This window comes from Nicotiana tomentosiformis, chromosome 1 (assembly GCF_000390325.3).
Source record: "Nicotiana tomentosiformis chromosome 1, ASM39032v3, whole genome shotgun sequence".
NCBI classification, from domain to species: domain Eukaryota; kingdom Viridiplantae; phylum Streptophyta; class Magnoliopsida; order Solanales; family Solanaceae; genus Nicotiana; species Nicotiana tomentosiformis.
The window spans coordinates 61,038,306-61,063,313 of NC_090812.1; the positions used below are offsets into that span (position 1 = coordinate 61,038,306).

General features: G+C 37.4%; 4 protein-coding genes across 5 annotated transcripts; 2 read left to right on the forward strand and 2 right to left on the reverse strand.

Annotated features, from left to right (window-relative positions):
• Positions 1-7,352: 7,352 nt before the first annotated feature.
• Positions 7,353-12,168, forward strand: LOC104100214 (protein trichome birefringence-like 13). 2 transcript variants are annotated; one of them, XM_009607396.4, is made up of 6 exons: positions 7,353-7,876; positions 8,370-8,547; positions 9,028-9,168; positions 10,417-10,537; positions 11,384-11,518; positions 11,754-12,168. In XM_009607396.4, exons 1-6 carry the CDS (start codon positions 7,492-7,494, stop codon positions 12,015-12,017), a joined length of 1,224 nt encoding a protein of 407 aa, XP_009605691.1. In that variant the 5' UTR covers positions 7,353-7,491; the 3' UTR covers positions 12,018-12,168. The 2 variants fall into 2 exon arrangements, with proteins under 2 accessions (XP_009605691.1, XP_009605692.1); XM_009607397.4 differs by having other exon boundaries at positions 7,737-7,876; positions 8,365-8,547.
• Positions 12,169-13,307: 1,139 nt separating this feature from the next.
• Positions 13,308-14,328, forward strand: LOC104100215 (pathogenesis-related leaf protein 4-like). Its single transcript, XM_009607399.3, has one exon. It carries the CDS (start codon positions 13,673-13,675, stop codon positions 14,156-14,158), a length of 486 nt encoding a protein of 161 aa, XP_009605694.1. The 5' UTR covers positions 13,308-13,672; the 3' UTR covers positions 14,159-14,328.
• Positions 14,329-15,536: 1,208 nt separating this feature from the next.
• LOC108945837 (uncharacterized mitochondrial protein AtMg00810-like) lies at positions 15,537-16,681 on the reverse strand. Its single transcript, XM_070195950.1, has 2 exons — positions 16,631-16,681; positions 15,537-15,980 (listed from the first exon to the last, which is right to left on the reverse strand). Exons 1-2 carry the CDS (start codon positions 16,679-16,681, stop codon positions 15,537-15,539), a joined length of 495 nt encoding a protein of 164 aa, XP_070052051.1.
• A 1,510-nt stretch (positions 16,682-18,191) lies between these two features.
• LOC138906644 (uncharacterized) lies at positions 18,192-23,390 on the reverse strand. The gene is made up of 3 exons (XM_070195953.1): positions 23,287-23,390; positions 22,177-22,231; positions 18,192-19,382 (listed from the first exon to the last, which is right to left on the reverse strand). The coding sequence occupies exons 1-3, from the start codon at positions 23,388-23,390 to the stop codon at positions 18,192-18,194; spliced, it is 1,350 nt and encodes a 449-aa protein (XP_070052054.1).
• Positions 23,391-25,008: the final 1,618 nt, after the last annotated feature.

A 25,008-nucleotide genomic window follows, 5' to 3' on the forward strand; every position in this document is an offset into this window, starting at 1 on the left:
GTTAATTTCTAATTGGGGGTTGGTGTTTTTGTTGATTTTGCGAATGTTCCATAAGAGCTTGGTTTATACCTCATGTAGAATACCATATAATGTTTATCAATTTTATTGTTGACAGTTGACACAAATTGATTTTGTATCTTCACCGAGGAGGCTGACCAAGACCAATAGCATGGAAATTGATAAGACTTTTTGCATGTCTCAAGAACAGCATACGACAATCATCACAATTTTCTCCCAACGACTTAGGCACTTCTAATGTGCGAATTAACATAATTAATTAAAGAGGGAAAAACAATAATGTGTGTGTATGTATTATTCGTTTTATTTTTTGTCTTCATATGATGATATTTTGAAAAGGAAAAAAAGAAAACAGGACTTGCAAATGAGGTTCTGCTAGACGTTTTAAGTTACAAAACTTCACTATTGTATGCATGTCATATGATCAAATGTAAAAGTGGTGACATTTGTGTTGGGATTTTAAGCTTGTGTAGCTTAAAGAGGGTGAATGAGAAATGAAGGGAAAATAAAATATTTGAGTTTCCCTTGGCAAAGGGACATTGTCCCATATCGGAGGAAGAAAAGGCTTTTGATGGGTATATATATAATTGCTCTTCTTCTAGCTCTTAAAGAGTTAAGAAAAAGGCAAGCCTCGCGCTGTCGTCGCTCGGCTTCGGCTTAATTTTTTTGGACAAAATTTCTTTCAATTATTTAATTAAATAATTAACGAAAAATTCAATCCGGAATAACCCATGACCCGCGACCCGGTTCGGTCAGGCCCGTTTTCTTTCCCGGATTATTTTAAATACATTTTTCCCGCAATATTTCAAACAATCCTTTTCCAACAGCCATGGCTGTTTCTGAAAGGTTGCCAGCAACTCTATAAATAGAGTTTGAATCCCACTATCTTTCGTTACGAAATTTTCTGAGCTTCTTCTTCTTCTTCTGCTGCTGCACAATAAATTCCAGTGTGTTTTACAGCCTTCGAGTGGCTCGCTGTTCACCGGCGTTTTGGTACCAACACTCTGGTGAATTAAATCGTTCTATCCTGGGAGGATATATTCCAGCACCTCGGGTACTTGGGGGAAATAATTTCCTTAAAGACACATTGTGTATTCAGTGGGCTCGATTTATTCCTATACTGTTTTTGTTTTTCCAGAATTTATTTCGTTAAACAAGTATTACTAACTTTCTGTTTTATTTTTCCAGAAAGTTTAATTGTTTATTATAGCAATACAAAATTATAACATTCTTAAGGAAATTATTTTATTAGATTCTGTATTTTGTTTGTGAAGATTAAAATCTGTGTGATTTTCTACTCCTTCTGAATTTTACTATTCTGATTTGAAGATATAAAAAACTTCATCAGTGTATTGAAATTCATAAAACGATTTGAAGAACATAAAAACTTCATCGTTTTTCTGTGAAACAGTATATAAAAACTTCGGTTTTATTTATTATACATACTGTTTTTATTAATAACAGTATTATTTACTGTTCTGATTTTGCCATTAATTGAACTCTTCTGTTGTTTACAGTGAGAAATGGCAATTGATAACGGAAATTCTTCTGCGACTATTGCGGCAACGATGATAGCCTCGTCAAGCCGGACTGCTGTTCCACCGGCAGAGAAATCGGAGAAATTTTCCGGAGCCAACTTCAAAGGATGGCAACAAAGGATGTTCTTCTGGCTTACCACACTTGGTATGCAGATATTCACTAGTGGAGAACCTCCAGTGCCTGCTTCGGATATGCCGGACAACGAAAAATTCATGATTGTTGAGGCGTGGAAGCAGGCAGATTTTCTTTGCAAAGGTTATATCTTAAGCGCTTTAGAGGATGACTTATACAATGTGTACAATGCGATAAATACTTCGAAAGAATTATGGGACGCACTTGAGAAGAAGTACAAGACTGAAGATGCATGCTTGAAGAAGTTCGTGGTTGCCAAGTTTCTAGACTATAAAATGATAGACAGTAAAACTGTTGGAACCCAAGTTCAGGAGCTTCAACTTATTTTTTATGATCTTATTGCTGAAGGTATGGTCGTGAATGAAGCATTTCAAGTGGCTGCAATGATTGAAAAATTGCCTCCTTCGCGGAGAGATTTCAAGAACTATCTTAACCACAAGCGCAAAGAAATGATATTGGAAAATCTTGTGATTCATCTCAAGATTGAGGAAGACAACAAAACAGCCGAGAAGAATTCTCGTGAAAATTCAATGATCATGGGAGCTAATATCGTTGAGGAGACTGCTCCAAAAAGTAAGAAGAGAAAGAGGTCTTCTGGACAGACTAAGGAGCAGAACAAAAAGAAATTCAAGGGTAGCTGCTACAATTGTGGAAAAACCAGTCACAAAGCCCCTGATTGTCGTCTCCCGAAAAAGTATAAGAAGAAGGGACATGCCAACATAGTGGAGAAGAATGATGACATTGATGATCTGTGTGCAATGCTTTCGGAATGCAACCTAATTGAAAATTCGAAGGAGTGGTGGATTGACTCTGGAGCCACTCGACATGTTTGTGCTGTCAAGGAAGCATTTGTGACTTACTCTACTGCTGGTCCCGAAGAAGAGCTTTCCATGGGAAATACTGCAACAGCCAAGATTAAAGGTTATGGGAAGATATTCCTGAAGATGACTTCCGGCAAGGTGTTAACGCTCAACAACGTTCTCCATGTTCCTACTATTAGGAAGAATTTAGTTTCTACTTCTTTGCTTGTTAAGAATGGATTCAAATATGTATTTATTTTTGATAAAGTTGTTGTAAGCAAGAATGAAATGTATGTTGGAAAGGGCTACCTCACAAAAGGCCTCTTCAAACTAAATGTAATGGTTGTTGACAGTATGAATAAAATTGCAGCTTCTTCTTATTTATTGGAGTCAAATGATTTATGGCATATTCGTTTAGGACATGTCAATTACAAAACCTTGCAGAAGTTAATTAATTTAGAAGTGTTGCCTAAATTCGAGTGTAATAAATCAAAATGTCAAATATGTGTTGAGTCTAAGTTTGTAAAACATCCTTATAAGTCTATTGAAAGGAATTCAAATCCTTTAGACTTAATTCATACTGACATTTGTGATATGAAGTCGACACCATCTCGAGGTGGGAAAAAATATTTTATTACTTTTATTGACGACTGCACTCGATATTGTTATGTTTATTTGCTTAATAGTAAGGATGAAGCAATTGAAGCATTTAAGCAATACAAGAATGGAGTGGAGAATCAATTGAATAAAAAGATAAAAATAATTAGAAGTGATAGGGGTGGAGAATATGAATTTCCATTTGCAAAAATATGTTCGGAATATGGAATTATCCATCAAACTACTGCACCTTACACACCTCAATCCAATGGAATTGCGGAAAGGAAAAATCAGACATTAAAGGAAATGATGAATTCTTTATTAATAAGTTCTGGATTACCGCAGAGTTTGTGGGGCGAAGCTATCCTTACATCTAACCGAATACTCAACATAGTACCCCACAGCAAAACACAATCTATTCCATATGAAAAATGGAAAGGAAGAAAACCCAACTTGAAATATTTCAAAGTGTGTGGGTGTCTAGCAAAAGTAAAAGTTTCTTTACCTAAAAGGGTTAAAATCGGACCAAAAACTATTGATTGCATTTTCATTGGATATGCTACAAACAGTAAAGCATGCCGGTTTTTGGTTCATAAATCCGATAATCCCGAAATTCACGTTAATACGGTAATGGAATCAGATAATGCTGAATTCTTTGAAAGCATCTATCCGTATAAAACTGAATGTGAGTCTTAAGTGAAAGACCTAAACGACCTGAAGAACCAAAGGAAAATACTCCAAGTATAGAAGATCCAAGGCGTAGCAAACGTCAAAGAACATCTACTTCCTTTGGACCAGATTTTGTGACATTCTTGCTTGAAAATGAGCCTCAAACTTTTAAAGCAGCTATGTCATCTTCTGATTCAGCGTTTTGGAAAGAGGCAGTCAATAGTGAGATTCAATCAATTTTGGATAACCATACATGGGAATTGGTAGATCTTCCTCCGGGAAATAAGCCTTTAGGTTTGAAATGGATCTTTAAACGGAAAGTGAAAGCTGATGGCACTATTGACAAATATAAGGCAAGACTTGTTGTCAAAGGTTATAGACAAAAGGAAGGCCTTGATTACTTTGACACTTACTCGCCAGTAACGAGGATAACATCTATTAGGGTGTTAGTGGTACTAGCGGCCGTGTATGGTCTTGAAATCCATCAAATGGATGTTAAAACAGCTTTCTTAAATGGAGAATTAGAGGAAGAGATTTACATGGAATAACCTGAGGGTTTTGTGGTAACTGGTAAAGAAAAAAAAGTGTGCAAACTTGTTAAGTCTATTTATGGACTTAAACAAGCACCCAAACAATGACATGCTAAATTTGACCAAACAATGTTGGCAAGTGGGTTAAAAATCAACGAGTGCGACAAATATGTTTACATTAAAAACACTCCAGGTCATGAAGTCATTGTTTGTTTATATGTTGATGACATGTTGATAATGAGCAAAAACATGGCAGATATAAATGCTACTAAGCGCACGTTGGTTAGCAAATTTGATATGAAAGACTTAGGAGTTGCTGATGTGATCTTAGGAATCAGAATTCACAAGACTCGACAAGGTCTAGCATTATCGCAGTCTCACTATATTGAAAAGGTACTTGACAAGTTCAAGTATTTGGATTTCAAAATTGCCAAGACTCCAATTGACGTGAGTTATGCACTTCAAAAGAATAAAGGTGAAAGTGACTCACAACTGGATTATGCAAGAGTATTGAAAAGTTTTGATGTATATCATGAATTGTACACGACCAGATATAACATGTGCTATTAGTAAACTGAGTCAGTTTACAAGTAATCCCAATCACATACATTGGATGGCAATGAAACGAGTTTTTGGGTATCTCAAACATACCCAAAATTACGCTTTGCATTATAACAAATATCCCTCCGTGATCGAGGGATATAGTGATACAAATTGGATCACTGGATCATCTGAAGTTAAATCCATGAGTGGATATGTTTTCACAATTGGGGGTGGAGCAGTGTCTTAGAAATCATCCAAACAAACGTGCATCGCCCGTTCTACAATGGAATCTGAATTCATAGCTTTAGATAAGGCCGGTGAAGAAGCTGAATGGCTCCGGAATTTCTTGGAAGATATTCCATTTTGGCCCAAACTTTTGGCACCTATTTATATACATTGTGATAGTCAAGCGGCAATAGGCAGGGCAGGGAGCATTAAGTATAACGGAAAATCTCATCATATACGACGGAGACACAATACCGTTAGATAACTACTCTCTAGTGGTGTTATCACAATTGACTACATAAAGTCAAGAGATAACGTGTCGGATCCACTAACAAAAGGCCTATCTAGAGAGGCAGTTGAAAGATCATCAAAGGGAATGGGGTTAAGGTCTAGGACAAATCATCATGACGGTAACTCTACCTAGCAGACTGAAGATCCCACGAGCTAGCTTCAAAGAGATCAAACAAAGTTATGAATGACGGTTCAACATTGTCAAATAACTCAACCCATTCTCGTGATGAAGACAATGTTCAGAAATTGAGGTAAAGCATTAAGGCTTTTTGATGAGTCAACAAAGCTTAAAGGGTTTTTAATGATTTGCTAAGTCTGGCTGGATATGACCAGATAGTGTGTCTACAAGGTTACACGTTTAGAAATCACCTATGTGAGTGTGAAGTGTAAGCCGCTTCAAGGGGAATGAAAGTAAATGCCCATTCTCTAAGCACTCATGAAACCAGGCGGTGTTCATGGCTGAAACGAACACAACCGTGAGAACTATAGATGGTTAAGGATTGATTGTGTGACTTATGTTGTCTAGGTATACAACAAAGCTCGACGGTTCAAAGATATCAAATCTACCGATTGATCGAGTATATCCGATATAAGTTCACTACGAAAAGTTCAAAGGGAAACCTACTTATCCAGATGCAATTAATTCTTGCATGTAAAACACACACGCGCACGTGCATTCCTTTATTTTATAGCCATTCCCCATTCATGTGGGGGATTGTTTGGGATTTTAAGCTTGTGTAGCTTAAAGAGAGTGAATGAGAAATGGAGGAAAAATAAAATATTTGAGTTTCCCTTGGTAAAGGGACATTGTCCCATATCGGAGGAAGAAAAGGATTTTGATGGGTATATATATAATTGCTCTTCTTCTAGCTCTTAAAGAGTTAAAAAAAAGGCAAGCCTCGCGCCGTCGTCGTCATCGCTCGCTCGTCTCGGCTTCGGCTTCAGTCAAAGATCGATTGATTGATTCTTTTTGGACAAAATTCTTTTTAATTATTTAATTAATTAAATAAATAATTAACAAAAAATTCAATCCGGAATAACCCATGACCCGCGACCCGGTTCGGTCAGGCCCGTTTTCTTTTCCGGATTATTTTAAATATATTTTTCCCGCAATATTTCAAACAACCCTTTTCCAACAGCCATGGCTGTTTCTGAAAGGTTGCAAACCTTTTCAGAAACAATGCCAGCAACTCTATAAATAGAATTTGAATCCCAAAATCTTTCCTTACGAAATTTTCTGAGCTTCTTCTTCTTCTTCTTCTGCACAATAAATTCCAGTGTATTTTACAGCCTTCGAGTGACTCGCTGTTCACCGGCGTTTTGGTACCAACACTCCGGTGAGTTAAATCGTTCTATCCTGGGAGGATATATTCCAGCACCTCGGGTACTTGAGGGGAATAATTTTCTTAAGGACACACTGTGTATTCAGTGGGCTCGATTTATTCCTATACTGTTTTTGTTTTTCCAGAATTTATTTCGTTAAACAAGTATTACTAACTTTCTGTTTTGTTTTTCTAGAAAGTTTAATTGTTTATTACAACAATACAGAATTATAACAATTTGAACACAGAATACATATGGTTTTTTTTATGGGCTATTTGGATGGTCGTTAACCATGATTTCATAATGTACCATATTGTACAGTATTATATTGTACTGTATTAATAAATTATATCGTTTGTTGTGTTTTAATAATATTTTTATGAGTAACCACGCAAAAATCACCAAATCCATGGTTACAAAAATTGAGCTTTTTCATAGTTATATAACAACGAAATTGCAATGGATTTATAACACCTTACAAAATAATTTTAAGAACAACTACAACGAATATGATATTAATAAAAATAATACAATAATGAACCAGGGAAAACAATCATGCAAACATGGTAAAAGAGAGAAAATGAATTGCCAACTTAGAGCGCGTTTGGTATATTAAATTTGTGATTAAATTTGATATATAAAATTGTAGTAGGGAGTACGGAGTAACTAATCCGGGATAATTAAATTCCGGGTAAACTTATTTCCAACCAAACGAAAAAACAAAAGAAAAAAAAATGTATGCTCCGGATCTGCAGAACTTGGAACTCGCAAGGACAGAGAGCAAAGGCGCAGAGTGAAAGTGATAGCGTGCAACCTCAGTGTCCATGGCTAATCAATGGAAGAAGCTGAAACAGCCTTCTTCGTCATTTCTCTCTCCATCTTGCCTATTTCTCTCTCTACTCTCTCTCACTTCTCTCTTCCTCGCTTTCTCTCTCTTCAACACCTCATCTCAAAGCACTCCATCGAAGAGCAAATTGTTATACTCCAACTCCTGCAACTTCACCCACGGCCAATGGATTTACGAACCGAGTATCAAGTCCCCGCGCTACGACGACAGCTGTAAGGAGATCTACAAAGGATGGAGTTGCATTGGCAGTAAAAAATCCAATGCTCTTGACATTGTTAAGTGGCGCTGGAAACCCTATCAATGTGATTTCCCTCAATTCGATCCTCTCTCATTTCTTCACCGCTTCAAAAACACCAATATCGGTACTTCTCTTTCTCACCACTGCTAATTTTGTTTTCCTCTGAGCTGTGAAATGTAAGAAATTCTGCATCACGAAAGTTTGTGTAACTTTGCTTTAGCGAATAATTTAAAATCATGAATATTGTTGATCCTCTTGTTTCTCTGTTTAGCAGAGAGCCGGATACAGGATTTAAATATAGTGGTGAACTTAATATATATTCAAAAAACATTTTAAAAAAAAGAATTTCATTAAATTTGTGTGTGTATGATATAATATATAATGTATGTATATAGTTCGGTCCGAGACAGTTACTGCCTCCGCGGCCTATATACTAGATTCGCCTCTAGTTGATCCCATTGTAACTTCTCTGTTATAGTTGATTCAAATTGTGATGATAGTTGATGACGGGGATAATATTTCATGGCAACAAGTTTTTTGAAACCTAATTTTGTTTTGTTTTAGTTTCTGACTGGTCTAGTGGTACAGTTAGAACTTATGGATGTTAAACAGTGCAGGGTTTGTTGGGGACTCCTTAAACAGGAACATGTTTGTTTCACTTTTCTGCACTTTGAAGCGGGTCTCTGGCGAGGTGAAAAAGTGGCGCCCTGCTGGGGCTGATCGTGGTTTTACCTTTCTAAAGTACAACCTTACTATCTCGTATCATCGGACAAATCTTCTGGCTCGTTACGGTAGGTAAGATTTAAGAAGTTATTTTCATATTTGTTAATGTAATTATAATCATGTTATTTTGACAGATTGGTAGTCTAGGCAGCGTGCGTCTGTATTACTGGTAATCAATACTTCAGTTTTTGCTGTTATTCTTCTGCTTATTTAATTACTGTGTGCCATGTGCATCTCATGATATTGTCTTCCCTAGGGGGAATAAGGTAGAAGTGATGCTATCAACTAGTTTTTGACAGAATTATAGAGAGGAAGTGTACACTGTAGATCATGGATTTTATCCCCTTATCTGTGTGACTTCTTTAGTTAAATGTTGAGGAAAGTTGGAGTTAGAAAGCATGGTTTCTGGTAACTCAAGATTTCTGGGTCTACTCATCTACGAATAGCAGTGAACTTTCTTACTCATGAATAAACAGTTTCTTATGGGTTCATTGTTAAATTACAGAATGACGTATTACGGCTAACATACTCCCTGTAATTTGTATGATATAGGTGGTCAGCCAATGCCAATGGAGGGGTACTGGAATCTCTTGGATATAAGGAGGGTTATAGAGTGGATGTTGATGTACCAGAAGGAACATGGGCGGAGGCACCGAGTTTCCACGACATTCTCATCTTTAACACGGGTCACTGGTAAGGTTGTTTCTTTGTGTATCACTTCAGTTAAGATTCCTTCATGTGAATGTTGAGACTGCTTTTGCTGTTCTGTGTTAGCAAACTATGACATGGTTAATACTTTTTTTGAGAAAGATATGGTTAAGACTTGATGTTCAATTTAACGTAGTATCTTTGGGTCTGACCAATTGGTGTACTTAACTATGTTGATGGGATTTTTTTTTTCACCTATGTTGATGGGAGCACTAGTAATTTTTTCTACCTATGTTGATGGGATTAGCTCTAGTCATATTGTACTTCATTTTGTGCTAACTTGCAAAAGGAACCAAAACTCGGTTTATCCATTCTCTTTTTCAGTTGTCTGTGGATCCACAAGCTTTACCAATGGGAAAGAAAAGCACATCGTAGTGATGTCCAGAGGCCTTGGGAAGTACAAGATTAACAAAACAAGTAAAACTTTTGTTTCCGGCATTTCAAGTTGTAAAAACTACAAACAATTAAAAGAAATATCACTTTTCAAAACTTCCCATTGGAGAGAGAGACAACCACCAATTAAACGAGAGCTAGGAAAATTGTTCAGTGTTGCCTTTTGATCTTTATTGATTATTATAAATACAAAAAGAGTGACCAAAGAATAGAGTGGAAGGGAAGAAAACAAGTAGCAGTTTTGAGGGTATGGTCACCTATTAACTCCCAGATTTTGTTATATGTTCTCACCGGGCAGGTCCTGTGTCTGAGCTCTTTGGTATTTGCTGATTTTTACTATAATTGCATCCTTTGATTGTGTTGAAATCCTCCTGATGATCCATAATAGATCTTTAGTTTCCAAATCAAAGGTCACCATCAATGAGTGCTTTCTCCTCCTTGCCTCCCCTGAAAGTTCACAAACCATTGAGAGTTGCCTTGCGTGCACTCTGATATTTCAAGTTTTATCACAACATATATATTGAATTATAGGTGCCGAGTCGAGGCATCTCAGCACCTAAAGTTTCTTAAGTTTATGTTTTATTTCAACACCTATAATTTCTTAAATCTCGGTATCTCAGGGCCAATAATTTCGTAGATAGCATTGTAACTTTAATTTCTTAACTTGATGTTTATGGCCCAAGGAGGTGGATTTTATCTGGCATCAGGGTTCAGGTGACCTGCTGTTATTTTGAGCTGACATTCTGTTAGCCTCAATTACTGCATCTTTATGTAGTTTTTTTCCTTTAATTATTTTTACTTTGATTGGTGATTACTTATCTTGCTCCATTCTTCTGTTAGGTGGTGGGCTCCTTCAAAGTTTGATCCAGTAAAGTCACCCATGCTTTTCTTTGAAAAGGGCAATCCTGTGGTGCCTCCAGTGTCCCCTGACAGGGGACTTGATATGGTATTAAAGCATATGGTACTGTTCTGTCCTACTCTTGTGGGTTATCTATAAAGAATAGACAAGCTTCATTTATAGATATGCATTTGATATGCCTTGTGAGACGTTATTCTTTATACTGATGTGAAAATTAGTGCTTTAAAATGCTTCTACTAAGTTGGCCTTCAGGCAACGTGATTGTGCAAATCTTTCAGAGAAGGCAACGTGAAGCTATTCTATGCTGTGCTCTTGTTATTATATCCATTTGTTAATCAGTATTTTGATAGTATCTCATCATGCTAATAGTTTCATAGGGCTTATGTGTTATATTACAGTATGCATGTATAGTTTCCTAGGAGTTACACCTTACCTTAAATGTTGATGGAAAGAACTCACATATTCTCTTCAGCCCCCTTCAGACACTATAACTTCAGTTGCTTGTATACAATGTTGTCAAAGGCGCGCTTAGAGCGTGCTTAAGCCCTGAAGCGAGGCTCAAAACACGTTGAGCGCTTTGCCTCTCTTTGTGGGCGCTTTAGTGTCGCATCAAAGCTCTAAGGCATACATTTCCTTGCTAAAGAGTGTAATCCTGAAAAGGCGACCTTCACCAATTGATATTCACTTTATTGTGAATTATTTTTTAATTTCTTTGTCCATATAATTGTTATTCGTGCTTATAATGATTAGTCTTGGACTACATGCATATTTTTACTTTTTCTCCCGTTGCGTCTTTTTTTATTAAAGCCCACGCTTTATTTGCGCTTAAAGCCCCAACGGACCTTAGAGCTTTTTTGCGCTTTTCGCCTTTGATAACACTACTTGTATATGCCTCAGAAGTTTACATATGCTTCTTCTCTGAGCTTCATTGTGTGTTGTTTCTACTAGATATCTTATGTGGATAAAAAAAGGCGACCGAGCACGACATTGTTCATGCGAACCCAATCCCCACGGCATTTTGAAGGAGGAGACTGGGACCAAGGTGGCTCTTGCCAGCGCTCGCGGCCTCTCTCGCCTCAAGAAGTAACTCTCTCTATTTAACATAATCTGTATTTCTAACTGCGAAAAAAGAAAAGAAGAAAAAACTCTAGTTTACTTGGTGTTTCAGGCAACCTAGTATTGTTGGAAAACACTTGCCTCTTTTCCCTTTTCTATTATAATTGCTTCCACGTTCAACTGGACACTTCTATCTCCACCTTGCTCTATGTGATATAGGTTGCTGAAAGTTATGCCTTTGTGTTGTGTTCTATTTTTGCAGGTGGACGAACTCTTTTCCCTTCAAAACAACGGAACAAATGTGGAGAGTCGCCTTGTGAACCAGCACCTATACAAGGCCTTTGAAGGCACTAGATTTCACATGCTGGACATAACTCATATGAGCGAGTTCAGAGCAGATGCCCATCCATCTACAGCAGGTGGCAAGAAACATGATGATTGCATGCACTGGTGCTTACCAGGAATTACTGATACCTGGAATGACTTGTTTGTAGCATATTTAAGCAATATCAAAGACAGGACCTAAGTTAGGATAATTTAATTCTTTTTCTAGAATTCTTTGCTGTTAGTTTGATACAATTTTCTCCCCTTAAGGGAATTTTGTTAGAACTTGGTTGTGTACATCTCTCCTCTATACTAATAGTTAGCATCTGGAAAAGCTCAATTTTCATGCCTAATCCTGAACTTCAGTATGCATACTTCCAATGGATTCCTTTCTATCCCATTCTTTAAAAATACACAGAAGACAGCCACCAGCCCCTTCTCACAACTCGAAGATAATTGTGCACCTGATACATTTTTGCTAGTAAATTACAAAAAATTGTTCAGTCTGTAGAAAGACGTTGAATCATTTCCTCTCTTCTGACCCAATTGGTCAACTTGTATAAAGTTACTGTTTAAGCAGTCTATACCTCTTATTCCCTTTCCAAGAATGTTTTCTCATTTATTGATAAGGGTCTGAGATACACTTTGAATATGCATTATCAGTTGCCTCAGATTTTTAACTCCCGAGATTCTTGAGGAAACAATGGTGGAAAATCACCCGCTGATGGCGTCGTTGACTGTACCTTTTATTAGTCATGCAATCCCCTTTCTATCAGTTTTTTTTCTATTGTTTGAAAAACTCAAAGAAGGTAGACGAGAAAGACAAAGCAGTATAATTTTCCATGGTAATAATTAGGGGTTACTTTACTCTTGCACGTTGCAACTGATGACTTTTGTGTCCACAAGGCACTAATTTTCCTCGGCCTTTGCGTAATATGCATTTATATGCTAATCAATTCCAAATTTTACAGCGTGATTTCGGCATATATTATCTCCTTAATCTGTGGTTCATGCCATGAAAAATCAACTTTTTTGACTCAAATTACTCCCACGATAGCACATTCGATGTGTGGACTATTAGTGTAGGAAGAATATCTTATCTGCATTCTAACTTTGCACAAAACTAATGTGTGAGATATACGTTTTTCACGAAAACTTTTGTCAAGTAATCGCAGTTAATGAATATTCTTTCATACCTCAATTTGTTAACTTCATCATGTTTGGCTTGGTATATCCCATGAAGTGTATCCTCATTCTTGTTTAAACTAATTAATTCGTGCAAAACTACAAACTAAAAAAATCTCGATGGAAGAAAATAAGCATTTAAGCTACATACGCAGCAAAAATATACAAAACATTACAATAGTATTGCAGTTTAGTTATTATCTTGTTTTTTCATGTTATATTTACCATAGACAGGTGCATAAGTTGTTCTTTTTATATAAAAAGAATCACATATGGTAGTGTACAAACATTAAACCCCAACAATAATGTATGTTCCTCATTCTCTCTTTTGGTGGTAAAACAATGGGCTCCTTGCCTGTCTTTTTCAGTTGACAAAGCTTTCGATTTTGCTTAGCAAATGAAATATGTATATTCGGCATGTGAACTTCTATCTTTGTCAAGTCATGCAGAACGTTAAATACAATTTTCAATCCTATACTCTCATTTTTTAATGGTGCTAATTTCTCAAAAGCCCACATTCACGGGCTAGCCATAAGCTTTCTTCCCCGATTCTTTTCTCCTTTTTGTCAAGAAGTTCCTATAAATACCAAGCCATCTCACTTCTCCAACTCACAAACACAATCACCTTCTCCATTTCCACCAAATTTGCCTTCAAAAGCAAAGAAAAAGGAAATGGAGATCTCAAAAACAACTTTTATTGTGTTCATGGTTTTAGCCATGGCCCATTCTTCATTAGCCCAAAACACTCCCAAAGATATCGTTATTGTCCACAACAAAGCCCGTGCAGAAGTTGGTGTCCCACTCCCACCATTAAAATGGAACAACACACTTGCTTCCTATGCCCATGACTATGCCACCACAAAATTAGCTGAATGCAAATTAGTACATTCTGATGGACCCTATGGTGAAAATCTTGCCATGGGCTACGGCGAATTTTCGGCGGTCGACGCCGTTAACCTATGGGTAGGAGAGAAACCAAACTATGAATATGCAACAAATTCTTGCAATAGTGGGATGTGTGGGCATTATACTCAAGTGATATGGCGTAACACACTTCAAGTTGGATGTGCTAGATTGAAATGCCAGAATGGTGAAGCATGGTTTGTGTCATGCAACTATTATCCCCCTGGAAATTACATTGGAGAACGTCCTTATTGATTAATATAATTAAAATGGTTTTAATATATTAATTTCATTCCATGCAAGTATATATATGTTACGTTCCAATTTTCAACATGTAATAGGGGAGGTTGTCTTAGCTAGCCCTGCGATCGTCGATCAGTTTTGTGGAAAACAAAAAGGAATATAAGGACTAATTTTGGATATAATGACGATCTAGATCCCTTATTAATTTTCGCGGGTTTTAAATAATAGGGACTTTATATATATATATATATATATATATATATATATATATATATATATATGATAATACGTTATTCTATTGTCATCACGATGAGAGTCTAATTCTGGGTAACAATAAAAGGTCTCAACCTGAAAATCGCCTATGCTACAATATGAATAATATCATATTCTGTTCCAATGTAATATACCTAAAGTTTATACATTATCTTCTCTGAATTTACATTTACATGATAGTAACTAATATTACTACTTTCATTTCAGGTGTAACCTTAATAATATTTGTTTATAAAACCATATGCATTATAAATATCTAATTACTATAATTAAGTGTTTGAAAAAGGAGGATCAACTTCAGTACTTCTTTCACTGTTAAATATAAAAAGAATTAACTTAATTAGCCGCTCGCCTTTTAAATCGTATAAACTAAAAATAGCCGGTGGATATATAATATAAGTATAATCAATATATAATACGTGTATAACACATATGTGCAAATAGTAAAAGTTTTATAGTGTATAACTTGTAGTTTCCAAACAACCCAATTCTTGCTGCTAAGGATAATGTTGAATTCCACCATTGATGAGTGGAGAAAGCTCAGACGAAGAATCAAAGAAGAAGAAACAGTGGAGGGAAATTCTGTTATAACCGCTTTTTTGAAAAAATGAATAGTGCCTACACTACTGTACACATATATATAGAACTTAACTTTTATAACTAACTGCTAACATAATTAATTAGACAGTTGTACACTAACTATTAATCACGTGTTTATTTCAACACCTCCCTTCAAGCTAGGTGTGGTGAAGATATCTAGAACGCCTAGCTTGGACATCAATTGATAATGATGAGTAGTTCCTAGGCCTTTAGTGAGCAAGTTTGCTTCTTGTTCCTCTGTTGGCACATATGTAGGGTGTATCAGTCCTTTCTGTACCTTCTCCCTTATGTAATGGCAATCAATTTCTATATGTTTGGTTCTCTCGTGAAACACTGGATTGTTGGCAATATGCATAGCTGCTTTGCTGTATGTATGAAGCTGAATTGGAGTCGAAATCTCTACTCCCAATTCTCTAAACATTCCTATTAACTAGATTAGTTCAGACACCGTCAAGGCCATGCTTCTATACTCTGATTCTGCTGAACTTCTTGCTACTGTGGTATGTTTCTTCGACTTTCAAGATATCAGTGATCCACCAAACTTGACTAGGTACCCAGTAACTGACTTTCTTGAATTAGGACAGCTTGCCCAGTCTGCATCACAGTATGCATTGAGTGTCATGTTGCCAGCTACACTCATAAGGATCCCAAGTCCAGTCTCATTCTTAACATATCTCACTACCCTATATGCTGCTTCCAGGAGAGATTGTTTGGGAGCTTGCATGAATTGACTTAGGGTCTGCATAGTATAAGCAATGTCAGGTCTTGTCAAGGTTAAATACAAGAGCTTTCCAACCAATCTATGGTAACCCCTCATATCTGTCAGTGTTGGATCATCATCCAGATTACAATGTTCATCATACTCAACAGTTGTTAGCCTTATGTTTTGCTCCAGTGGTGTGATAGCATGCTTAGCACCTGCCAATTCCAACTCTGCTATGAGCTCTAGGGCATATTTCCTCTGGCATAAGAGGATTCCCTTTTAAGATCTACATACCTTAATGCCTAGGAAATATTTCAAGTTTCCCAAGTCCTTGATTTAAACACTTTGTGCAATTGGCCTCTTGAATCATTGTAGTGTCACTGTCTGTGATGAGAAGATCATCAACATACACAAGTATGATGACCTGTCTGCCATTTTCTCCTTTGGTGAACAATGAATAGTCATGTTTACTTTGTATAAAACCTGCTTGCAAAAGAGCTTATGTGAGCTTCAAGTTCCATTGTCTTGAGGCTTGCTTTAGCCCATAGAGAGACTTAAGCAATCTGTAGCCCTTAGTGTTCCCCCCTTGGCTGCTAAAACCGGGTGGCAACTGCATATAAACCTTTTTTTCAAGGTCACCTTGAAGAAAGGCATGATAAACATCCATTGGCCATTGATGCATAACAACTAATGCAATGACAACTCGAATTGTGACTATTTTAACAACTGGAGAGAATGTTTCTTAGTAGTCCAGACCTTCTTGCTGGTCGTATCCCTTTGCAACAAGTCTGGCTTTGAATCTTTCAACCTCTCCATTAGACTTGTACTTGATTTTATACACCCACCTGTATCCAATAGGACACCTTACCTTTAGGGACATCAACTATCTCCTAGGTGTTGTTCAGTACCAATGCATCAACTTCTGCCTTCATGCCTTTAATCCACCTTGGATCCTTCATGGCTCATGTGATGTTGCAGCTAAGTAAGACTGGTAGGTGGCTGAAAGGGCACTATAATTAAGATAACCGGACATTGGATATATGCAGTTGGATGAAAAAGCTCCATTAACTGGGCAGACATAATCTTTTATCCAAATAGGTGGTCTGGAACCCCTAGTAGACCTCCTAGGTTGTGTAGCTGGGATCTTCTCAACAGCTTCAGCAACTGGTACCTGAACATTGTGGTTTGGATCAACTGCTATGAGGTTGTTTTCCTCTTGAACCAACTCCTGATCATGCACTATGCCCTAATTGATAGCAGGTCCTTGTTCATGCATGTGAGTTTGTTGCTGGTGCAAAGGCTGACTTCCTTATTGCCCATTCTTCAGCTCTAGAAATACACGAGGATGTGTTCCATTCCTTGCCAGTTGGAAAGGGAAAATATCGTCCTTGAAGGTGACGTCTCTACTGACAAAAAACCTTATACTTCTCAGATCATACAACCTGTATCCCTTCTGAGACACTGAATATCCCATGTACACTACAGTGATGGCCTTAGGAGAAAACTTGTCTACATTTTCTATTATTGTGGCAAATACAAATATCCAATAGTCCTTAGGTGAGACATACTAGGTGACCTTATGTGAAAGGCTTCATATGGAGAATTCCCTGCTAGGACTGAGGAATGTAGTCTATTGATCAAATAGACTGCAACTGTCACACAATCTCCCCAAAATTATAAAGGAATGCTTTCTTGAAACCTCAATGCCCTTGCCACCTCCAGGACATGCCTGTGTCTTCTTTCCACCACTCCATTCTGCTATGGATTTTGTGAACAACTGCTTTGATAAAGGATGCCATTATCTGTCAAATATTCCCTGCATTCGTGGCTCACCATTGTCAATTTTGAGTATTTTTACATTCTTCCCAAACTGTGTATTGACCATTTAAAGAAAAGACTTCAACACAACAACAATATCACTTTTCAATTTCATTAGGAAGACCCTAATTATCTTGGAATGATCATCTACAAGAGTTAGAAAGTATCTATTTCCATTATATTTATGTACTCTATATGGACCCCAAATGTCTACATGAATCAAATGAAAAATATTTTCAGCTCTCCTATTACTCAAAGGAAATGACTTTCTTGTTTGCCTAACTGGAGGACATATAATACAATTATTGAGCTCACAATCCAGAAACTTCTTATTCTTAAGAAAATCTAACTGCTTCGTGACTTTAACTGATATATGCCCAAGTCTCTTATGCCAAGTGGTGAAGTCTGCATGCCTTCCCTTTACAAGACAACTGTTGATTTTTTGTGCTATTTTGCTCTTGTTAGACCCTTTTGGGAACATGATATAAAGGCCACCTTCTTCCTTACCAATTTCCTTCACCCTCCCAGTGTATAGGTCCCGAAAGACACAAAATATTGGGAAAAAATTAATTGAGCATTGCAGCTCCTTAGTTAATTTTGAGACTAATAATAAGTTGTACTTTAAATCAGGCACACACAATACATTATGTATTATTCTGTAAGATTATAACTCCCCATGCAGATGACAAGCACAGTCTTACAATTTGGTAGATTCACATTACCTTTCCTTGAATTAGGTAAACCAGTCATTGTTTTCAACATATCACTACTGAATGCCATGTGGTCAGTCACACCAGTATCTATAATCCAGAAATTAGTTAAGTTTTCTAATGACTGTGAACTAGAATTAGCTGCCATATTTGCTGCATGCTCCTCTGTCTTATCCTTATTTATCATCTTCATGATTTGGTTGTACTGCTCCTCAGTGAAGAAGTTAAATATCCCTTGGTTCATCCCAGTATTGTCCTCATTTGCAGCAATACCTTTCCCTGAACTGCTGTCACTCACAACAATGTTACCTTGCCTATACTGACGTTGTATCTTCCCTTTGAAACCAAGTGGATATCCAACCAACTTATAACAAGTTTCCTTTGTATGACCTTTATTTCGACAATACTCGAAATACAAGTTGTTGAACTTCTTAAACTTTGGTGGATTATCTCTAGAACTCATGAGTGCTGTGGAATCCTTTATTTCATTTATCACATTGATATGTAGATTAGTCTCAAACGCTCTTCTTAGATTTTCTTCATTTATCAACATTGCATAAGCATGACTAACAGAAGGTGATGTAGATTGAAGTAAGATCTGACTCCTAATAGCATTATAGGACTCATATAATCCCATTAAAAACTGAAAAAGTTTCTGCTGCTCCAAGTGTTCGATGAAATCTCTGGTCCTGGCCGTAACAAGAAGTGAAGGTATCATAGAATTATACTCATCCCACAATGATTTCAGTCTAGAATGATATACTGAGATTCTAGACTTATCTTGAGAAATGGTAGCTATTTCTCGTTGAAGATTATAAATCCTAGAACCATTGACCTTGTCAAAACGATCCTGCAAATCCAGCCAAACCTCATGAGCATCACTCGTATACACAATTCCAGTTACCAATTCTGGTAATACAGTGTTCATAATCCATGTCAATACAATAGCATTCATTTTCTCCCATTCTTCCCCCAAATCGGTGGTGAATTGCGCCTTTGTACAACTCCCATCGATGAACTCTAGCTTGCGCTTAGATCGCAATGCAATCACCATCGTCTTTCTCCAAACTGAATAATTCTCAGTTCCTTTTAGCTGAATCAATATTATGACATTGCCAGGATTATCAAAAGTCTACAAATACAGAGGATGATGAAGATTATCAATGTCCATATTTTCCATGGTTGATCTTCAGAAAACAGTGTCAAAAATTTGTATCAACAGCTTCAGAAAATAAATTAACTGATTAATCCCGAGCTTTGATCGATCTACTCGAGCTCTGATACCATGTTGAATTCTACCATTGAAGAGTGGAGAAATCTCAGACGAGGAATCAAAGAAGAAGAAGCAGTGGAGGGAAATTCTGTTATAACCGTTTTTTTTAAAAAAATGAATAGTGCCTACACTACTGTACATATATATATATATAGAACTTAACTCCTATAACTAACTGCTAATAAAATTAATTAGACAGATGTACCCTAACTATTAATCACGTATTTATTTCAACAGATAATGCAATAACGTAACTTGACTACATAAACTTTCCACTTTTATCATTCCCAGAGACCTAATCCACAGAAACATAAGCATACTAATATTATCGAACATCTAATTGCCTTACAAATCAACTCTTGCTTTCATAAACACTGCAAAAAAAAAAAAAATGAACAATGCCAAAACTATGCAGTGATTGAGGCAAGATTTTCGCTAAGGGGTTTTAAAAATGAAAAAAGTTTAAAACTTAGAAGAGATTGTAGCTAGTGGGAATTGAACCAATAACCTCACAAAGGCTTTGAATTCCCTTAACCACTGAGCTATGCTTTTGGAATGTGATCAAGGGGATTCAAAACATACATAATATATAGAGGTAAAAACAGATTTTGCCTTATATATAAAATATAGTTTTTGGCAAAGGGGATTCGACCGTTCAGGTAACCCCCTAAATCCACCCCTGCACCTCTGTATTGCCACTTCTCTCGCACCCTAAAAACTATCTACGCAAGTGAGAATCACGTGACAAAACAAAAAGCTTTGAAAATGAATAAATAAATAAATGATAATAACAATGGGAGAAAACTATTAAAAACATAGTAGGTGAATTCGAACATAAGTATAGGGGTCTTTAGTGTAATTAATTAGAATGCATAATTGAATGCTTATAAATCGTACTTAGTGAACAAAAAACGCGTAAGATAGCGATTTATAAGTCGCATTGATTGAATGCTACTAATAAATCACAATGATTGAATGCGATTTATTTAAAGCGATTTAATTGATGCGATTGATAAGTCGTAACTGTTGAATGTAATTTATATGTTGCAGTAGATGAATGAAATTTATAACTCACTATTCAACTGCGATTTATAACTCTTGTTTGAACAAGAAATAGAGTCGCTAATACAAACACGCTTTCTCCTCATCGTAACTGGCTAACCAGTTTCCCCTCCACTTCCGATGTATTCCTCTATTTTCGAAGGCGAATGAAGTAATATCGGCTGATTTTTAGCAGAGATAACCTACATTCAACCTCCAATCTCTTTACAAAACAGTCCAAAATGTTCTGATTTCAGGCAATTCCATTGTGTATTGTTATGAGCACGATATATGGCAAGGTTTCCGTATTTTAAAATATAGATTTTGCTCCATTTGAGTTGAACGTTTCCATATTCTTTTTTTTTTTCAAAATAAGAATAGGGTTCTGTTGATTATGATCTTGTGGTGTTAATAGTTGTTTTGAGTTTGTATATTGGTTTTGAATTTGTACTTTGTTCGGACAGTTAAATTGCCTTACTCGAATGTTTATAGAGAGCCGAAAATTTCAAAATGCAATTAGTTGTTCATGGTTCAGTTTAAAAGTAAAAAAAAACATCATTCCCCTGTCCTATATAATAGGCCAAATGGCCTCGTGACCATTTAAAATTTTATTAGTTTGCAAACCCGATACATGAACTTATAATTTTTCCATTTGAACACTCCAACTTAACGGAATGAGTACTAATAAATACATTCAGCAGAGCGTGTATATCAATTGCACTGACATATACAACACGTCATATGCTAGACTATTTATTACTTGACATGTGTTATTTGTGGGTCCTATTTAAATGCTAAATCAACAAAAAAAAGAAGTTACAAATGCAAAAAAGAAGAAAAGAAAAAATACCTCACACTTACCCCAGTAACCCGTACCCAACAATCCCGCTTATTCTTCGTTCACCACCTCCCTTCCTTTCCTTACTCTTCTTCTTTCTTCTCCTGTATCTTTTTTTTTTCATTGTTCTTTCTCCCCCTTATTTCTAAATCAAATTCACAGCACCATTATGGTCATGATTAGACCATAACAAAAAAATAATTAATTTTAGAATTTCATAAAAAAATCAATAGAAATTCATGATTTTAAAATAGTGGAGGTCGCCCAATACTATTGCAAATATCTTTTCTTTATTGCTGCTATTTTGGGAATGATGAATTCGATGATAGAACAACGATAAAGCTCAGGATATCTTCCGACCACTAGTGGTTGAGGGAGGTTAGGACGGAAAAGGTGGCGGAGACTAGCAAATGAAAGAAAATATTATTGAAGGGGGAAAAGGAAGGGGAAAAAATGGAGAAAGGGGATGTGAGGGAAATTAGGATAGAAAATGAAAAAAATAGGGTAGGAGTAGATGAGAGAGGTTGGGGGGGGGGGAGGGGAGAGGGAAAAGTCCTTTTTCCTTTTTCTTTTTTCTTTCTTGTTCAGTATATTTTATTCTAATTCTATTATTTTTTTAATATAAAAAATATTATCCACGCACCTTTGCAGCGTGATTTGCACATAATTTAGCCAGTTGTCACAGGCGTGGTTTTTGTCCGTCGAAACCTGCCTGTGCGGCAGCCAAGTCTCGCACTTGACTTCAGCCTTCTCACAACACTTGGCCAAAATTACAGGAACTTTGAATTTTGAATAATTTCGGGCAGCTTCAACGTAGTAAGCCTTAGAACTGATTTAGGCAACGAATTAAAAGTAAGGCAACGGTAAATTGACAAGAACACAAGGCACAATTTACAGAAATTTCTTCCCAACTTTGTATTTAACTCGAGCATACAAAGAAACTCAAACTCAAGTACAACTGTTTACAAAAATGAAGATCACTCTTGATCCTCAGATTTTCTCTTAAAGACTACTCTCAGCCTTATGTGTTTTCTCTTTTGAAAACAGACTTAGGAACTCTTTCCTAAGTTAAACATGCACTCTTACATATTTTTGGGTCTCTCTTAAGACTACTCTTAGTCTTAGATCTCAAGACTCCTCTCTCTTTTCTCTTGATCACGAAATTCCCCCACATATATATAGATATAGGGGCTGTCACTGGCAGATCTGAAAGGGCAACTTACAAAGGGGCAATTCCATTCTAGTGCTTTTCTCAGTCAAAGCACTAAATAAGCACTTAACCATTTAATGGGGCACTCACCCACGAAATAGCCCTCTTCAGCACTTAGCTCTGTTTTGTGGAGCACTCAGCCCTCTTGTGGAGCACTGGTCCCACCATCCACTGAAACAAGCCTGTCACACAGCATTGCTAAATCTGTCCTAACTTGTAGTTGACATCCTCTAACTATTTAGGCCTTTTTCCACATGAAATGATAATAGATACAAGCACTACTCAGACATGGGTACACGTTATTACAAAAAGGTAAATATCCACTACTTCGGCATGTGCATTGCATGTGCCCTTTTTACTTGGTCAGCCGTCGCATGCCCAAGGCTGGCATTACGCCTAGACTTAGCGCCTTTTGACATTGCTCCGCACCAATACCTTGTCCGCAACATGCTACCCATGATTTTTCTGCACACGCCCGACACTCTTGTCATACACACATTGCTTTAGCCGTGTTTCTGCCTTGTCTTTGTTAACACTTGTTTTCTCTCTGCCATTGTTTGTCTTTTGCCTCACATAGCCTTGCCTTAGCTATTGAGACTCCTCGCTATCATTCCGCACTGTCTTGATTTAGCTTAGCCTGTACTTGGCGCTACCACAAATCGAATCGCCCGTACCTTTGTCTTTGGCGCGCATGCCGTGCCATGATGCACCAATTTGCCCACACTGCATTGTCAAGCCTTTGCCAAGCCTGTCTTGCCTGTCCCAAGACCTTGGCCATCGCTTGCCTATTTATCTTTTTCCTTGGTGCTAGCTCACGCACCTTAGCTTAGCAACACTCTTCCTACCCTTGACAACACTCTCATTGCCAAGTAAATCCCAAAGAGATGGAGGTCTAACAAACCACCCGTACCCTTTGAAACTCGACGTCCTTGTCGATTAACTCAACCTATGAGTCCTAAGGGGTTGACAATCAACGCCCCTCAGTCTCCTCTGTTCTCAGCCATAATTGTATTGACACCCGTCATTTGTTTGTCACCGGTCATTGCCTCCAATGCAGCCCTCCTATATGCGACAGTCATAGCATTTAACACTGCCTTCTTTGGGCAGTCTCTTGCTCGATGTGGCCCATCACAAAGGAAACAACCACTGAATCTGCCTTTCTCTTTGCACTTGGAAGTTCCAGCCTCCTGCTTTTCCTTTCCCTTGTCTTCATTAGCATTGCTATTTTCACTTTTCTTCCACTCCCTTGCTTTGTCCTTCTTTCCGTCGTTGGACTTTGAAGTAGAAGATTCTTCTCCCAAGTGAAAATCATCCAATGCATCAGCCGCATTCACGACACTTGCGAGGTTTTGTATATTCTGCCTATGTAATTCCAATTGTGCACACTGTTGCAGCCCGCTCATGAAGTTGTGCAATTTATCTTCTTCCAACATATTGCTTATACTCAACATCAAAGAAATGAATTCATTGACATAAGCTCTCACTGATCCGGTATGTTTCAATCTTTTCAGTTTGTCCCGTAATCGAGGACGTATTGTTTGGAAGGAATTGATCCTTCAACTCCTTTCTAAGCCACTCTCACGACTCAATCTTTGGTCGGCCCGGACTTTTATCTTCGGCTACACGGGTGTGCCACCATAACTTAGCATCTTCACTCAAATACATGCTAGTCATTGTTACTTTATCCTTTTTGTCTTTCACACGAATAGCATGAAAGTACTACTCCATATCCCAAAAAAAATTCTCCAACTCGCATGCACTTCTTGCACCTCCAAATGCCTTTGGTTCAGGAATTTTTACATGGAGACGATCAACGCCACGTTGAGGAGCATCCTCACCCACAGCACATCGTAGAACCACTGTCTCGCATTTCAAATCCTCATTCTCTTGACTCAGCCTTGCCAATTCCGCCTCAAGGTTGGCAAGCCTTGTCATGAGGGTCTGAATTTTGTCACCTTCAGGGACATTCCCAATCAATGCATCCAATTTCGTTATCCTCTCCCGCAGTTCAACATTACTGCCAGCCATGTTCTCGAACAAGACCACTAAATCTGCCATTGCTCGTCGTACCTCTGTCACGAACTTGCACTACTCCCAGTTCAGAGTAGCTCTGGTTTAGCTCTAATACCAGTTATCACAGGAGTGGTTTCTGTCCGTCGAAACCTGCCTGTGCAGCAGCCAAGTCTCACACTTGACTTCAGCCTTCTCACAACACTCAGCCAAAATTACAGGAACTTTGGACTTTGAATAATTTCGGGTAGCTTCAACGTAGTAAGCCTTAGAACTGATTTAGGCAACGAATTGAAAGTAAGGCAACGGTAAATTGACAAGAACACAAGGCACAATTTACAGGAATTTCTTCCCAACTTTGTATTTAACTCGAGCATACAAAGAAA

Coding starts and splice junctions, on each gene's coding strand:
- LOC104100215 (XM_009607399.3), top strand. CDS start 13,673: ATGGAGATCTCAAAAACAACTTTTATTGTGTTCATGGTTTTAGCCATG.
- LOC108945837 (XM_070195950.1), bottom strand. CDS start 16,681: ATGAAGGATCCAAGGTGGATTAAAGGCATGAAGGCAGAAGTTGATGCA. Junction 15,981..16,630: donor AGGCAGAAGTTGATGCATTG/GTACTGAACAAC, acceptor CTCTTATGCCAG/AGGAAATATGCCCTAGAGCT.
- LOC104100214 (XM_009607396.4), top strand. CDS start 7,492: ATGGCTAATCAATGGAAGAAGCTGAAACAGCCTTCTTCGTCATTTCTC. Junction 8,548..9,027: donor CTTCTGGCTCGTTACGGTAG/GTAAGATTTAAG, acceptor TGTATGATATAG/GTGGTCAGCCAATGCCAATG. Junction 10,538..11,383: donor ATATGGTATTAAAGCATATG/GTACTGTTCTGT, acceptor TGTTTCTACTAG/ATATCTTATGTGGATAAAAA.
- LOC138906644 (XM_070195953.1), bottom strand. CDS start 23,390: ATGGCCAAGGTCTTGGGACAGGCAAGACAGGCTTGGCAAAGGCTTGAC. Junction 22,232..23,286: donor CATGCGCGCCAAAGACAAAG/GTACGGGCGATT, acceptor TGCCTAAATCAG/TTCTAAGGCTTACTACGTTG. Junction 19,383..22,176: donor ATTCAAAATTCAAAGTTCCT/GTAATTTTGGCC, acceptor CTGTATTTGTAG/ACTTTTGATAATCCTGGCAA.